General features: G+C 43.4%; 1 protein-coding gene and 1 long non-coding RNA gene across 3 annotated transcripts in view; one reads left to right on the top strand and one right to left on the bottom strand.

The window, feature by feature from the left end:
• The window catches only part of Exoc4 (exocyst complex component 4), a 711,678-nt gene extending 700,108 nt beyond the window's left edge, over positions 1-11,570 (top strand). The window contains exon 18 of one of the 2 annotated variants that reach the window (XM_034519115.2): positions 9,359-11,570. In XM_034519115.2, coding sequence (XP_034375006.1) covers positions 9,359-9,596 — 238 coding nt within the window. In that variant the 3' untranslated portion in view covers positions 9,597-11,570. The remainder of the gene's footprint in view (positions 1-9,358) is intronic. The other variant, XM_076913572.1, reaches the window with a different exon arrangement.
• Positions 7,734-15,622, bottom strand: LOC143434541 (uncharacterized). The gene is made up of 3 exons (XR_013104105.1): positions 15,251-15,622; positions 10,816-10,910; positions 7,734-7,869 (listed from the first exon to the last, which is right to left on the bottom strand). It is a non-coding gene; the product is annotated as an uncharacterized LOC143434541 (long non-coding RNA).
• Positions 15,623-15,920: the final 298 nt, after the last annotated feature.

The following is a 15,920-nucleotide window of genomic DNA, read 5'->3' as shown; positions in this document are numbered from 1 at the left end:
CTGCGCAGTTAATTGTTTACTTGTGGAGGACACGATGCCCGCGCCATCTTGGAATGGCAGATATATCACCGATGACCACGGCTTCCTACAGAAAGGATCGCCATTGCTTACTGGTCCTTGTGTTCACAGTCCTGGCTTCCCCACCAGCCATGGCCAGACTGGTTTCCAGGTCTGCTCTCACTTCCTCCCAGCCTTTGAGGGCAGGAGGTTAGAACTCTCTTGCCGTGGTCATGTGGGCCTTTCTAAGACAGACCTCCTTTTGTGATGATTTGTTGTAAATTCTCTAGAGACCATTATGTTATTTCTTCTTCTTTATTGCCGTTCACAGCCCTGCCCAGTTTACTAACGTTTGCCCTTTCCACTGCTCGCTTATCTTCCTGCACACTAATTAAGGCATTAAGTGAGATCAGTTGTAAAGCCAGTGTCCTTAGTGTTCGATGGATGCTTCCTTCTCTGAAGTTGTTGCCTTGCAGTTAACGTTACTCTTTGTTGGGCTTTCTGCCTGTGTCCTGTCAGGGCTAGCCATTCAGAATAAATGCATTTTGCTAGCTACAACTTTTAGACTTAGTATATCAAACAGTTTACTGACAGCCAAATATGTATCACCCACAGTGGTCTTTCCACCCACCAAATTCACAGTTCCCACAGCTATCCATCACATCTGTCAGAGTCTTCGGTCTTTAATTAAGCCCTGCTGGATACTGTACATATTTCCATTAGCTCCGTCCTCTTTACTCCATTACTTTCCTAATTGACATCCATCCTGAGTCACATGTCCTTGAGTCTCAGGTGGCCCATTTTGTAGCTTTGGTTTATTTAGGTTTTCTCTCCTTCATAAATAACCTAAGCATTTAGTTAATACACCCTCAAATGTTTGCTATTGGGACCTGGTGATTTGCATATGCTTACGCTTCTCAAATAATCATTGATTTCAGAGGGGGCTGGGTTTCCTCTAGCCCCTGTGTGTGTGTGTGTCTGTCTGTCTCTTCCCCCCTCTTCCTTTTCCTCTCCCTCCCTCCACGTACATGTGTGTGTGTGTGTGTGTGTGTGTGTGTGTGTATGTGTGTGTGTGTTGTGTGTGTTGTGTGTGTATGCTTGCATGCGTGCTCGTTTTAGATAGTCTCAAGAAAGTCAGAACTACTGATCTTCCTGCCTCTACCTCGCAGCTGGCAATTACAGGCATATGCCACCAGACCCACTGCCAGCCTTTTACTTTTTAATCATGAAATACATGGTCTTTGTACTAAATGGAGAAGTCCCCTAACAATACTGACAAGTGTTGAGATTTCTAAATAGAAAGGAAAGGCTGAGTGAGTGTCCTATAAAAGTCCAACAAATGCTGCCTGAGTAGCAGACAGAGAATGGGTTTCTGTAAAGCACCCCTCACTCACCCATCCCATCTCCAAAGTTGTGTAGTGGAATGGAATTGCCATAACTGTCAGCTGCTATAATCAAGCTGTTACCTTGGTCTCTTTAGCACAAAGTCCTGATGAGTGGTTGCTGAGCAAAGCCAAGTAACTCCATGCAAATTCACCCATTCATTCTCCCATCCCATCCTTAACACTAGCCATTCTTAGCACCAAGCCCTGGTTTTTGTCTCATGTCCATGGCCCCCTTACTCTTCTATCATTGCCCAAGTCTCAGTACATTAGGAATGGTCCAGACCAGTTAGGTAGACTGCAACCCTGGCTTGGCTTGGCTTTAAATTTAAACATTTGACTTCTGCCATGGACACCTTTGACCTAGGCCTAGACAAGATTTTATTTTGAAAGATCAAATAAGAGAACTTCTAGAGGCCAAGGAGCATGGCTGCCATGTGAAGTTGTCACTTGTAGCATTTCTGGATGGCTCAGCATTTGTACCAAGGTCAGATCTCCCTTTGAAGCAGCACTTCCCATTATCTATTGGGAAGTTAGTGTTTCCTTTGCTTTACTTAAAGATGAAAGGGCCACGGGGCCTCTGAATTATTTTTCAGCTTACACCAGCACTTGCCTCCAGATTTCTAGTTTATGAAATATAGATAATATATATTTTAAGATTCTTACTAATTAGTAAACAATCTGAGGCTTTGTTACTGCCAGGGGGCAATATACTATGTGGCTTTTTTCACCCTGTGATATCAGATAAATTATTTTTTAAAATGGAAAACTCTCCAAAGTGCTATCCAATAAACTATTTTAATTGAAAATACTCTAAACTGCTATTCAGCACAGCATAGCTCTTCTTAACCCAGGCTCACCTTTTGGTAATCAAAAGAACATTTACAGAAGTATGAGACAAACACAATTATGAAAGTAAAATGAAGGCCCTAAATAAAAAAATCACAGAACAAGAGGGTAATTCTATTCACTCTTTCATATTTCATTATTTGATAACATCAGATGATGAATCCATCAGAATTGCTTTGGCAAGTGCAAACAAAAATGGTCCTGATCAATATTTATTAAAACCTTCAGAATAGGAGAAGGACTTGAGCTGACTTCTTAATGTAGTAAATAATTATTCATACAAACAGGCTCTGACCAAAGGCAGGACTAGACCAAAGAGATATAGTTTTAATTGTACTGAATTTAAAATACAAATTGGCCTCTAGCCCTGTTGTATAAACCTTAATTTAAAAAATTATCTGATATAGTGGAGAGTGGCATATAAATACTTAAGTTGTTAGAGTGGGAATTTCAACCTAAGGTATTTATAAATTTAGAATGTATTCTAAAAGCAGAGTGAGGACGAAGTTGCCAACTAAGAGCACAGGGAGGCATTCTCTCCTCATCTCAGTAACAGGAACACTGCCACCATCTCAGCAGTGACAGGGATGGACTCGTCCCTGATGACTGACGGACTGTCATCAGTGGAATTCCTTTGTTTTAAACAACTGCACTTTCTGAAGAGAAATAAAGGCAGGCTCTGGCTGCCGCTGCCCATCAGAAGAATAGAGATAAGATCCAGTCCTGAGGGGGTGAGCACAGCTGCCTTGAACTTTTGAAGTCTCCAGGAGCAACACCCCAGAATTGTGAAAGTGTGGTCATTCTAGAATAAGGATGATAAGTAACTGCTTGTCTGCCTTCCTCTCTCCCAACTTTGGGGTGCCTTGGGGTCTGGCTTCAGGTCTCACACTTCAGGAAATGCTGTACCTCCAAACTAAATCTTACCCAGTCATTTCAACATTGATGAATGGGGTGAAAAAAAAAGAAATGCAAGTAACTGAGCCACCAGAAAGACAAAGCAAGCCTTGAAAACACAAAATTCCACACCATGCCTGCCTATGAAATGATTATCTGTGTCATCAGCTGAGAGAATACGGGCAAAGTCTTTTCTAAAATCTATTCTGTAGCAGCCTGCCCAAAACAAAACCAGTGTAATCTGCTAAAAGTATTAAAAACCATCTCAACATAAAATACTCATCTCAGCCTGCCATCAGATGCCTGAAACTTATTTAGCTTTTTCCTGCCTTTTCTTTTTCCTGAAATGGAAAGAACTTTGCTGCATTTCAAATTAAAATTTTCAATCATGTTCGTAATAAACTCTAAGCTCTTTGAAGGAGAAGACAAATAAGAACAATTATATTATATTTTAATACACTAATTTATTCTTCTGATACACAGGATTATCATCTGCTTTATTATTGGTCTGGGCTAAGATTACACTTGTTCATAGTGTTTGCAGATCAATTGCTAAGCGATTGCCTGACATTGCTTGGCAACAGTTAGCATCGGTGAACCCAGTATAGCTCCGTGATGTGAAAGGACCAGTCAGGGGACTTTGTGCCAGTGTAAAAATCCAAAGCTACCACCAGTGCCTAAAGAGCACCAAGTAGAGCCCCTCAGGCTTTCACATGGGGAGCCAGCATCCAGGTAAAAGACAACATTTGTCAAAAGGCACCAAGCCAGTTAAGAAGGCATACAAGAGAAGCAGAACCTTGGCTTAGCTGTCTCCTTACTTGGCTGAGTCTCCCTGCTGTAGGTGTCCCTGTTATGTATGGGATGAGTATCTGATCTATGGCTTAATCAGTCCCTTCCTCTTCTTTCTTCACATTTCCATGCTTATTATTGTATGCACCAGTAAGGAGGTGAATAAAACAAGAATTCAGTGTTTTACCTGATCATTTCGTTGCCCTTTACCACTGGGGTCTTCGTTAAAGTGCTTAAATATCCAGTTGTAGGTTAAACTGCCCTAATCTGAAATCTGAAGCCTAAAATGTTCTAAACTCCCAAATCTTTTGTGTACTAACCCGATGCCACAAGTGGAAAACCTTTTCTGACCTCATACAAGGAGTTGCAGTCAAACTGCATGCCCACTAAAATATTGCACAAACTTTCCTTCCACATAAGTAAGGTGTTGTAAGAGCCAGCTTTTTGTTACTGTAATGAAATACTTTAGGCAAATTACTCTTGAGGACAAGAGCTTCATTTTACAAGTTCAAATACACTGTACTTGCTTACTCTCATTGCTGGTAAGGACTACCCCAGATCCATCACTCATGATGGTAGCCTCTCTTTTCAAATCAGCAGTCCCTTCAGAGGGCTGTACCACCAAGGACCCAAGAACCTGACACAGACCTGGCCCACCACTCCCAGTGCTGCCATCTTGAGGACAAAGCCTCCTTACACAAAGGACCTTTGGAGGTGACCTCAGGCCAAGCCACACCATAGCAGATGTGTAAGAAACATTAATTTAGACTTAAGTCCAGTTGCCAAGCTACCTCACTGTATAAGCATTAGTCCTCAAAATGAAGTCAACTGAAGCAAAACATTTCTGGTTCTAAACATTTTAGAAAAAGCAGTATCCAACCTGCAGATACAAATTTAGCCACAGTGAACAGGTGGTAGTCAAAGGACAACTAGTAGAAGCCAGTTCTTTCTTTCCACCACATAAGTCCCAGGAGTTCAACTCTGGCCACTGTGGTTAGAAGCAAGCACCTTTTTACCTAGTGAGTCATCTCAAATAATGTTAGATTCAGGTCAGCTTTTCATGCCAGGCCCTCATTCTTCCTTGTGTAACAGCCTGTTAAGTACACACACCATAGTTTCCTTATTCACACATTCAGTGATAAGCTCTGTAATTAATTCCATATCTTGGCTATTGTGAATACAATAAAGAAGAAAGTGCAAGTATCTATTTTTTAATATAATGACCTTATTTCCTTTATATATAGAGCCCAGAGTGGGACTACTGGATCATACGAGAGTTCTGTGATTTTTAACTCTCTATAGCTACTCTGGATCTACTGCCTTCCACAATGGATGTACTAATTTCCATACCCACCAACAATGTGTGAGAATTCCCCTTTCTAAAGAACCACACAGAAAACACATAATTATCCCCCTCCTCAAGGAAGTAATAAATCAGAAAGGCAACCAACTTTTAAAAAGAATGCTTACCTCATCCATTACCTTGGACAGACAAACAGGGAAGACTAAAGTAGGTAAGGAAATGAAAAAGTTAAATGCTAAAGTTTAAGTTTGGAGCCCTGAATTTGGGGTCCATGAGGAGCTATTCAGCCACACCTGTGATGTTTGTCTAAACAAAGTGTGAGCTGCCACAGTGCAGGCTCACTCCACCCCAGCAGAAGGCAGGGCTGGGTGAGCTAGTCTCAGAATTCTGTACAGTTATACCAAAACACAGCCAAAGGTACTCAGCTAGACACAGACAGTATCTGCAGTTACTTCTTTTGCTTTTTACACTTTAATTCTCCATTACCTTGGCTTTGGAGGACACTGAGATCTTGAAATCCTTTAGTTTGAGACCCAAGGCAGCAAATCACTCATATTCTACAGCTGAGCTGCTTCTGTGTACAGTGTGAATTGTGATACCTATTTCAGACGATTGAATACACAGATGTATTTACAAGTTAAAGTTGTTAACTATTACTACAGTAAATACAGTCCCAAAACACAGAACAAACTCACAGCTGTGTACGTCAGCCATCTCTATGCGCAGGTTCTTACCATAGACTCTTACTTCTATGGTTTTAGCCAACCAAAGAGCAAAAGTATTCAGAAAAAAAAATATGTGCAGACTGTTTTTATCATTATTCTCACAACACTGTAATGTAACAGTGTGTCTGCATGGTGCTGAGTATTTTACATAATCTAGACAGAATTTTAAAATGTATGGAAGAGCCCAGTATAGGGAGACAGAAACAGGCAGATCTCTGTAAATTCAAGGCCAGCCTGATTTATAGAGTGAGTTCCAGGCCTGCCAGGGAGAGCTACATAGTGAGAGCCTGTCTCAAAAAACAAAATACTAAAATGCAGAAGAGGACTGTACAAGTTTTATGCAAATACTATGCTATTTCATAAGGATTTTGGACTGGGAGTACTGGCACTAATGCCCCCAGATACCCAGGGTACCTATTTAAAAACCATTTAGAAATGAACCTTGGACTCTGAAGTCCGGCAAGGCAGATGATAAAGGTATACCCATGGATTCAGGCCAGCCCCCAGTGGGCCTTCCTGAATGTCACCTGCACATAAACCTGCTATGAAGGGCTGTAGGCCCAGGAAAACATGCCATGGGGAGAAGAGATGGCTTTAAGGGGCATTCTACCCTCAATTTTTCCTACAAGAAACCTAAAACCATTTGCAGTACCTCAGTCACAATGGAGACATGGACTGAGCATGCCAGAATGGGAGGTGGACAGTGTTGACTAAAGCTCTTCCTGACCCTTCTGTGTAAAATGTATAAAAAGCTTTCAAAGAGAAGTCAGAAGATCCTAACGCTAAAAGCAAAAGGCTCAAGCAATTTGTATATACACATGTGCCTGACTGCTTGCACTGAGAATGTAGTGTGGCTTCACACCAGAACCATATGCTAAAATCAAGTCTTCCTCCACAAGTCACTTTTGGTCATAGTGTTTAATTACAGAATGAGAAAGGTCACTAAGACACTTTGTCTACTCATGATACTTTGGGAAATGCTACCAAAGACACGCAGCATGGGCAGGCACACGCTTGGTCATAGAATGTTCTACTCACATTCTTGGGATGAAGCCCAACTCCTTTTGTCCTCAGTGCAGGCTACTCAACCCACAGCCGGCTTCTAAATGTACAAGGCCTGACTAAAGCACATGTGTGTTCACTAATGCAACACAGGCAGCCACATACAGTGCCATTTGCCGTAAGCTGGGGGACCCTGGAAGCTATGGCTGCTGTTTTAATGCTTGATGATAAAAACCCTGCTTTTATTCTCCTGGAGTCTCAGTACATACCCATCAATTATTTACTCCTGTTGGGTTCCATGATTTTATTTCAGTCTGTCAGTGTTTATCGTTGAAGCTCATTTTCATTGCATAGATTGGGGCATTTTCCCTCTTTCTCCTTAGGGCATCTTGTAGCCCCTCCCACCTCCACATGAGCCGTTCTACACATTTATTAGGCTTTGCTACTGGGTAAGGTAGCTTTCTCGAAGATAAATGCATTTCATTCTGTCTTTAAATATTTATGTTTCTTTATGATCTAATGTATCATCATGGTTATAGGGGAATTTTCCCCCTAACTATAGAAAATATGCCATCAGTTACCTGTCAATTTTGTTTAATAACTCAGCTTTGTAATTCTGGTGCACTGTCATCGGAGGCTCTTGAGAACTTCTTTATTCTCTCTGTTGCCTTCAGAGTGTCATTTGGGGGTTTATAAAGGTCATCAATGCATGGAGGATATTGCAACATTAAGTACTTAAATTCTGCACCCTCTGTCACTCAACACCACAAAAAATCCAGGGCTGGAGTTCCAGGCATCTCTGTCTTGTTTACTCCCAGCGAGGAATGGCAGGCAGTCTCTGTAGAAAATCAGCCAGTCTCCCTGGAAACAATTCATCAGACTTCTCAAAAGAAATCCAGTTTCATCTGAGTTGATGGGTTCAGTGTTGCTTTTTAAGATAAATGATGAAAATATCAGTATCATAATGCAAAGAACTCCAATTCATTTTGCTTAATCTTGGTGAAAAGTATCATAAGCCATTTACAACCTCTGTAGTAGCTTCTGCTTCTAGGTCCTGGGCATCCTAGATGTGGGAGTGGTTTAGTAGTTACTCTCCTTCCAAAGACCCTGGCTTGAAACCTCTAACATTTTATAGTCCAGGGTGTGAAGCTCCCAAACTCCGTCCTCCTCCTGACCCCCAGGTAGTTCTGCATGAACCACTCTGTTATGCTTGTAGACAGGAGCCTAGCAAAACTGTCCTCTGAGAGGACCCACCCAGCAGCTAGCCAAAACAAATGCAGAGACCCACAGCCAAACATTAGATTAGGGGGAGCCTTGTGAAAGAGTTGAGGGAAAGATTGAGGAGCCCAGATGGGATGGGAACCCACAAGAAGACCAACAGAGACAAGTAACCTGGACCCTTGGAGACTCCCAGAGACTGAACCACCAACCAAAGAGCATACAAGGGCTGGACCTAGCCTCTTCCTACCCCTGCATATATGTAGCAGATGTGTAGCTTGGTCTTCATGTGGGTTCCCCCAACACTAGGAGTCAGGGATAGCCATGACTGTTGCTTGCCTATGAATCCTATTACCCTAACTGGGCTTCATTGTCTGGCTTCAGTGGAAGAGGATGTGCCTAGTCCTGTAGTGAATTGAGGTGCCAGGGTGGGTTGGTACCCAAGGGGGATCTCCTTTTCGGAGGAGAAGAGGAGGAGGGATGGGCCATGTAAGACGGGGGGAACCTTGATCTGGATGTAAAGTGAATGAATGAATGAATAAATAAATGGAGAAAAGGACAAAAGAAATGTATTACCATGCTCAGAGATGGCTTCCTTCTCCTATAAGCTATGAGATTCTGAAAAGGTTTTTTGTTTTTTGTTTTTTCTTTCACCAAGATATTCCTGATGAAGAAGAAACAAACTACTCAATACCCTACGTGCAGGAATGGGGGTTTCTAAGCCAGCTACTGTGATGTATAGAGTTGCTTTATTACCCACACCTCCTGCTCACTTCTAGCTAGAAGGAAGGTGGTGACCTACCCCTGGAGAGCTTCTTCTGCCCCTTTACTAATGGGCTGGGCACACAAAGCTGCCCTGATACTATTATTACTGTTACTGGGTTGCTATTACCTTTACTGTTGTCAGAGTTCATCTTTTTGAAGTACCACATTCTAAGTGCTTTATGTGAATTAACTGAAACTGATAATGACCTTAAGAAGGAGGCAACATTATTATCCCATTACTAGGAGAAGAAAGCCAGGTTTTCTGGAGTCTCTAATAAGACAATGTGTGAGTGACTGAGGTTCAGTGGGACAGAACCTGCCTTCCAGGTAATCAGTAGCTGCTTGTGAAATAAGTGAGCACACTGACATGCCAGTACCAGAATGTGCAGATAACGATGGAGGGAACACTGAACTTGCTCGTCTCACTCCCCCAGGCAGTACTACGAGATGCTGTACAACACAGCGGATGAGCTCCTGAACCTGGTGGTGGACCAGGGTGTGAAGTACACGGAGCTAGAGTATATCCACGCCCTGACCCTGCTGCACCGAAGCCAGACTGGGGTGGGGGACCAGACCACCCAGAACACCAGGCTGCAGAGACTCAAGGAGATCATCTGTGAGCAGGCTGCCATCAAGCAAGCCACCAAGGACAAGAAAATAACCACTGTGTGATGGGGTGCACCGCACTGGGTATGGGTGGGGTGCATGGTGTACACAACCACGGGCTCTAGCTATGCAGCAAAGCCTGAGCCGACCGTACTGTCCACACTGATGCTTAGTGGGTAGACGGTGGGTTATTTTCTTTTTAGTTTTGCTTTTCCATATGAACGCTAAGAAAGTTTGCAGTACAGAATGTTTTTCCTAACAACTACTTTAGTCTATTCCCAAGGGACGAGGGTGGGACAGAGAGGAGGCCATGTCAAGTTGTTAGACTCTGGGAAAGAAATGAAGGAAAGCTGCCTGCTGCCTGAGTTTTAGGAGCATCCTGAAATACTTAATAAGGCCTGTGGCATAAGTGGTGGGCTTTTTCTCGTCTTACCCTTGTCAGTTTATAGTTTAGTGTAGTAAGTACATGCACATTGCTTTGTCTCCATTGCCAAAATCAAATAAGTGCTTCTCAGCTGGCTTCCCAACCCAAAAAAGACCTCTTCAAGGCTGGGAGATAGCAGTCCTTTATCCCAGCCCTGGGACAGATTGCACGCTCTAGCAGGATTGTTCACAGGCTGCTGGTTGGTTTTACAACCTTTTTGCTTTATCCCTTCTGCATTAAAACCCGTGAAGAGCACGGGCTGTCCTTCCAAAGAACCAGGGTTCAATTCTCAACACCCACACATGGAGGCTAATAACCCTCTGTAACTTCAGTTCCAGCTGACTTGAAGCCCTCTGCTGGTTCCAGGAGTACCGCATGCACATGGTGCACTGCATGCACATGGTGTACTGCATGCACATGGTGCACTGCATGCACATGGAGCACTGCATGCACATGGTATACTGCATGCACATGGTGTACTGCATGCACATGGTGTACTGCATGCACATGGAGCACTGCATGCACATGGTGTACTGCATACACATGGAGCACTGCATGCACATGGAGCACTGCATGCACATGGTATACTGCATGCACATGGTGTACTGCATGCACATGGTGTACTGCATGCACATGGAGCACTGCATGCACATGGAGCACTGCATACACATGGAGCACTGCATGCACATGGAGCACTGCATGCACATGGAGCACTGCATACACATGGAGCACTGCATGCACATGGAGCACTGCATGCACATGGTGCACAGACACACATGCAGCCAAAATACTCATGCACATAAAGTTTTAAAAAACTCATCATAAAACCTGCTAAAAGTAGTAGGGAGAAAGGTGACTCACTGTTGAAGAACTTCTACCCCACACACCATCCAGGGTAAATTGTAAGAGGCATCCTCATGTTCCCATGCACACTGTCTTAGTGACTTGTCTTGTTGCTGTGACACACAAAAATAAAAATAATTAAAAAATTTTTTTTGACAGTGAAAAAGTATAAATCAATTAGTATTATAATAAACATTGAAGCTACTGAAAACTTCAGGGAGGACTAAAGCAATGCAACTATTTCCTATAAAGCAGTGCAGGTCTGCTTAGCTAAGAGCAGGGAGGATGGGACATTTCCCATGCAGCTGCACTGAAGTCTTTTTTTCTGTTTGTTGATTTTTGTTTTTTTCAAGACAGAATTTCTCTATGTATCCTGGCTGTCCTGAACTCACTCTGTAGACCAGGCTGGTCTGGCCTTGAACTCAGAGGTGCCCTTGGGATTAAAGGTGTGCATCACCACACCCAGCTTCTAAGCCTTTTTTTTTTTTTTTAATTGCCCTTTCCTGATATGGGTGCCTGCAATGCTCCTGCCCCTGTGGATCTTGCACTGCTCTGGCCCCCAAGTCTTCTTGCTATTCAAGGTTCATAGGTCACAGGAAGCAACAGTTTATCAACAAGGAAGCATCTTGCATACACAAGGGAAGAAGAGCCAGAGGACTGGCCATTCAAGGTCACTGTCAGACCCCAAGGGAAGGAATTTTCACACCTGTTTCTAACAACTTTGTTCTGGATGGGAATAACTAAAAATTAAAAACTGTTTTGAGAAGCTTAAATATCGTATGTTGCTTTTCTCGTGTTCTTTATTCAGCAAACATTTCCAAGAGCCTGATGCGTGGCAGGCATTTGGGGAGAAATAGAGACAGAGGACACCCTTCTATCTAGCATTTAGGAGCTGGATTCGAAACCCAACACGTTCATACCCAAAGCTAAGCTGGAAACCTCAGTGGGGCAGTGAGGCAAGGAGCCAACTGAAAGCTGCAGGATGTCCTTCCAGTATCTTCCGAGAGGAAGCAGGTCTAGAACTGTATGGTTTGCAATCCTGACAGGTGAGAGGTGGAATACACACAGGATGATCTTAGAACACTGCCTCAAACAAGGTTCTTTTAACCCCCGCCCCCAAGAAGCAGGGATGGCAGGAGGGGATAGAGAGCTATTGGAATGGACCACTTTGGTTTGGAAATTTCTCTGTAATGCTGCACCCTCCTCCCAGCTTAGATCTTTGTCTTCCCCTTTCCTCCCCACCAGTTCTGAATGGTCAGGGTGGTTCTGATCCTGTGGGAGAGTGGATCTCTGTTTTGCCACAACAATGGCAGACCAAAAATGCCAGTTCTACACAGAAAAAGGTCACAGGGACCTTTGTCTGAGGCATTCAAACACAAGTCTTTGGTGATTCACTGGTATTTATTCTCCAAATGGTCAAAGCCAATGACACATGTAGTAGCTGGTTGAGTGGGAACAACAGGTGGCATAGCCACCTCAGGACCTGCCACCAGCCAGGGGACACTGAAGGTTTCTCCAGAGTAGGGCCCTACTTTGGTAATGTTTTGTGAGAAGGATTCTGTGTCATTAACAATGATTACTAGAAAGAACTAGAGTAAATACAGAGAGCCCAGCCATACATATATACACACACCATACATACATACATACATACATACATATATACATATATACATATATACATATATACATACATACACACAAGCCATATATATGTGTGTGTGTGTATATATATATACACATACATACATACATACACAAGCCATACATATATACATACATACGTACATATATACACAAGCCATACATACATACATAAGCCATACATATATACATACATATGTACATATATACACAAGCCATACATACATACATAAGCCATACATACATATATACACACAAGCTATATATATGTGCACACACACATACATACTCAAGCCATACATAAATACACAGGTATACATACATACACAAGAGCTGTGCTCTGCCATGATAACCATGCCCTAAAAAGTGCTGCTGTGAGTAAAGGAGAAAACTACTAATAAGCCTCAGCAGGAGGGCACTGGAAACAAAGCTCACCATCTTCTCTTACATGTGGGCAAATGAGGTGGACCATGGCTAGTCCACATAGCCGGCCATCGGCTCCTCTTCTACAGACTCAACCAAACACTGACCAGAAGTGTTTCTTAAACAAATAACAACAAATGTTAATGAGGCTGTGGGCTGAAGCAAACCTTTATACTGCTGGCAGGGATGTAAACTGTCCATCCACTTTGAGGTTGCTATGAGATGCCTTAAAGTAGTAACAACAGTCGAGTGATTCTATCCCTGGTCCCTTGCCCTACACCTTCCCACACCCAGGATCCGCATCCACAGGCTTCCCCAAATGTAGCTCTCATCCCTCATCAAGAACCTTCTTTTTTGAAGCAGACAGAGGCTGCTACATAGACTCATAACTGGTCGAGATGCAGATAATATGGCCCTGTGCCCAGTCCCGGTTGGGTTAGTTACATCACAACCCCTGTGCCTGGGGAACATCACAGAAGAGGAAGCAGAACTATGAGAGGACCAGAGTGGGGCTACAAGGTGGTGTCTTGTAGACAAGGGATGCTATCTCCAAGAACTCAAACTATGGCTGCCTACAAAGACCTACATAGTGACAATAGCAGTTCACATGCCAATGTGCAAGAGAGAAACTATCACAAAGCCTTACTTAGCCCTTATGAGAAATACAGTCAGTGGCCACTAAGAGAGCGAGAATCAGTCTCCAGGAACAAGCCCCTCTGTAGGTTATTTGGTCAAAAGTGGTTAGCCCTAAAGACATGTTACATACAGACAGAACCAAACAGGCTCATTAGGATGTATATGTAACAATAATCATCACAGAAGAGGTTCTGGGTTCCAGATGGGGAGGAAAAGGAACATGGGAAGACTTAGAAGGAGGAAGGTTGGAGATGATAATAAATACAGTGTACTCCTTTATGAAATTCTCAAAATATTAAAAATTTTAGAAATTGAAAATGAAAACAGATGCACACAGGAAGCAGCCACACGGCTCCGCATATTTACCTGAAGGCTCAGGCGCACATCATAGAGGGACTTGTACTGCCAGGTTCACTGCAGCACAGTTCACAACAGCTAAGTATGAAACCAGCCCAGGTACCCAACAAAAAAGGAATGGGTAAAGGAACTGCAGTAGATGCAGGACAGGATGTCCTCTCCCTACAAAGACCAAAGCTGTCATCTGCAGGAAAGCAGGTGTAACTGGAGAGAGTTATAGGAAGCAGATTAAGCCAGCCTCAGACAAAACTTTGTTGGCATGTCAACTGCTGTGGCCATTAGGCAGGTCTCATGCAGGCAGCCATATTATTGAGACTTCATGCCTGTAGTTTCTAGATCTTATATAGCTATGCAAAGTTATGTATGTATCTATGACATGGGAGTAGAAACAAAATCGTCCCAAGGAACAAAGGATACTAACTGGAGGGTAAAGGGTTCTGGGGGAAGTATGTTCAGTGTACATACATGTACGTGAAAAAAGTCTCAATGTACAATTAATATATGCAATAAATATTCAAAAATAAATGTTAGTGACAGAAGGAATGATACACCTTAGCAAAGGAGGAAAATATTTTTAAATGCAAAGCATAAAATTCGGTAGTTACAAGGACTTGCTGCTTTGGAGTGTCAGCCAGTCGGCTCACCACCACTGCTTGTAACTCCAGCTCCAGGCGTTTAACACCCTGTCTGGCTTCTGTAGGCTCCCACATACACACATACAAACACATACATAAAATAACATGCTTTTTAAAAGAAAAGTAAATGCACAATACGTCCATAATCTTTGATGTCCATAGGATCCTGGAACCAGCCCCCTGCATGAGAAGTTCTCTGTCTATAGCCCAGCCGGTCACAGCATCCTGGATTAGGAAGGGTCCTGAAGCCAGACGGTGGTGGCGCACGCCTTTAGTCCCAGCACTCGGGAGGCAGAGGCAGGCGGATTTCTGAGTTGGAGGCCAGCCTGGTCTACAGAGTGAGTTCCAGGACAGCCAGGGCTACACAGAGAAACCCTGTCTCGAAAAACAAAAAAAAAAAAAAAAAAAAAAAAAAAAAGGAAGGGTCCTGAGCCAGACAATAAGCATAACCAGTGAAGGAGAGCTGAGATTGTCAGCTCCCAGGGAGTACCTCTCACCACTGTCACCTGCTCTAGAGTCCCTGACAGGCCTTCTCATTTTGTCCTCACCACAACCCCACACCCCAGATAGTCTTTGCTTTCTAGTCCCAATGTAGAAACCACTAGACAACTCCTTTCCAACCTCATCATGCTTAGTATCAATTCCTTGAGAAAGAACCAATTTAACAGGCTGGTCCTGACATGTTTCGATCAACAAGCCCTGTTCTCGGGACTTCTGGCTGTGCTTTCTCTCATGTCCTTTACCCACTAAGCACTCACTTAACCTGTTGGATTCAGATTCTCCCAAGGCATCCAGCACATTGTAGAATTGTGTTTTCACGCCTGCCTCACAATGGGGTGTTTTAATCTCATTCTCCATCTTGTAGCTGATAACATCCTGAGATTCAACAAGGATCCTTTACAGGGCATCTTGCCCTGGAATTGTTTCCAAGTTCTCAAAGACAGTTTTATCCAGGAGTGTTCCACCTGAGAGTCAGTCGGTGGTGGGGCCTTCCCTGGAGAGGCTTCACTCGCTGAAGTCCCAGGCCCTCTTCAGGACTGCCCTCTTGCCTGGAAGTTTTCCTAGCAGGAGAGTCATTAGTATATGTTTCAAATAGATTTTGAAAGAAAGCCTCCACACAGAGAAGTCAACCTGGCAACCAACCTCTGATGTCTCTTACTGTCAAGTTGTATCCATGATTTCTTAGCACTGAGGCAATCAGGCAAGCAGGGGATGACACAGGATCTCTGCAGTGGCAAGCACAGAGTCCTTGCAGTGTAGTCTGGCATTTTTCACTGGCTTCTTAAAACACTCGCTGGGATCTTCTACTTGCCAAAGTCCCACAGTCCCCCTCAAGTCTCTAACCTTTCATTCAGGAAGCCATTGCATAGGATTGAGGACCGAAATCTTCAACCTGACTCCCTGCTACTCAGCACTGAGCTGTGCTCA

Source organism: Arvicanthis niloticus, chromosome 15, assembly GCF_011762505.2.
Source record: "Arvicanthis niloticus isolate mArvNil1 chromosome 15, mArvNil1.pat.X, whole genome shotgun sequence".
Lineage (NCBI taxonomy): Eukaryota > Metazoa > Chordata > Mammalia > Rodentia > Muridae > Arvicanthis > Arvicanthis niloticus.
Note: the sequence above shows the minus strand (reverse complement) of the source record. Positions and strands in the feature narration are given on the sequence as shown.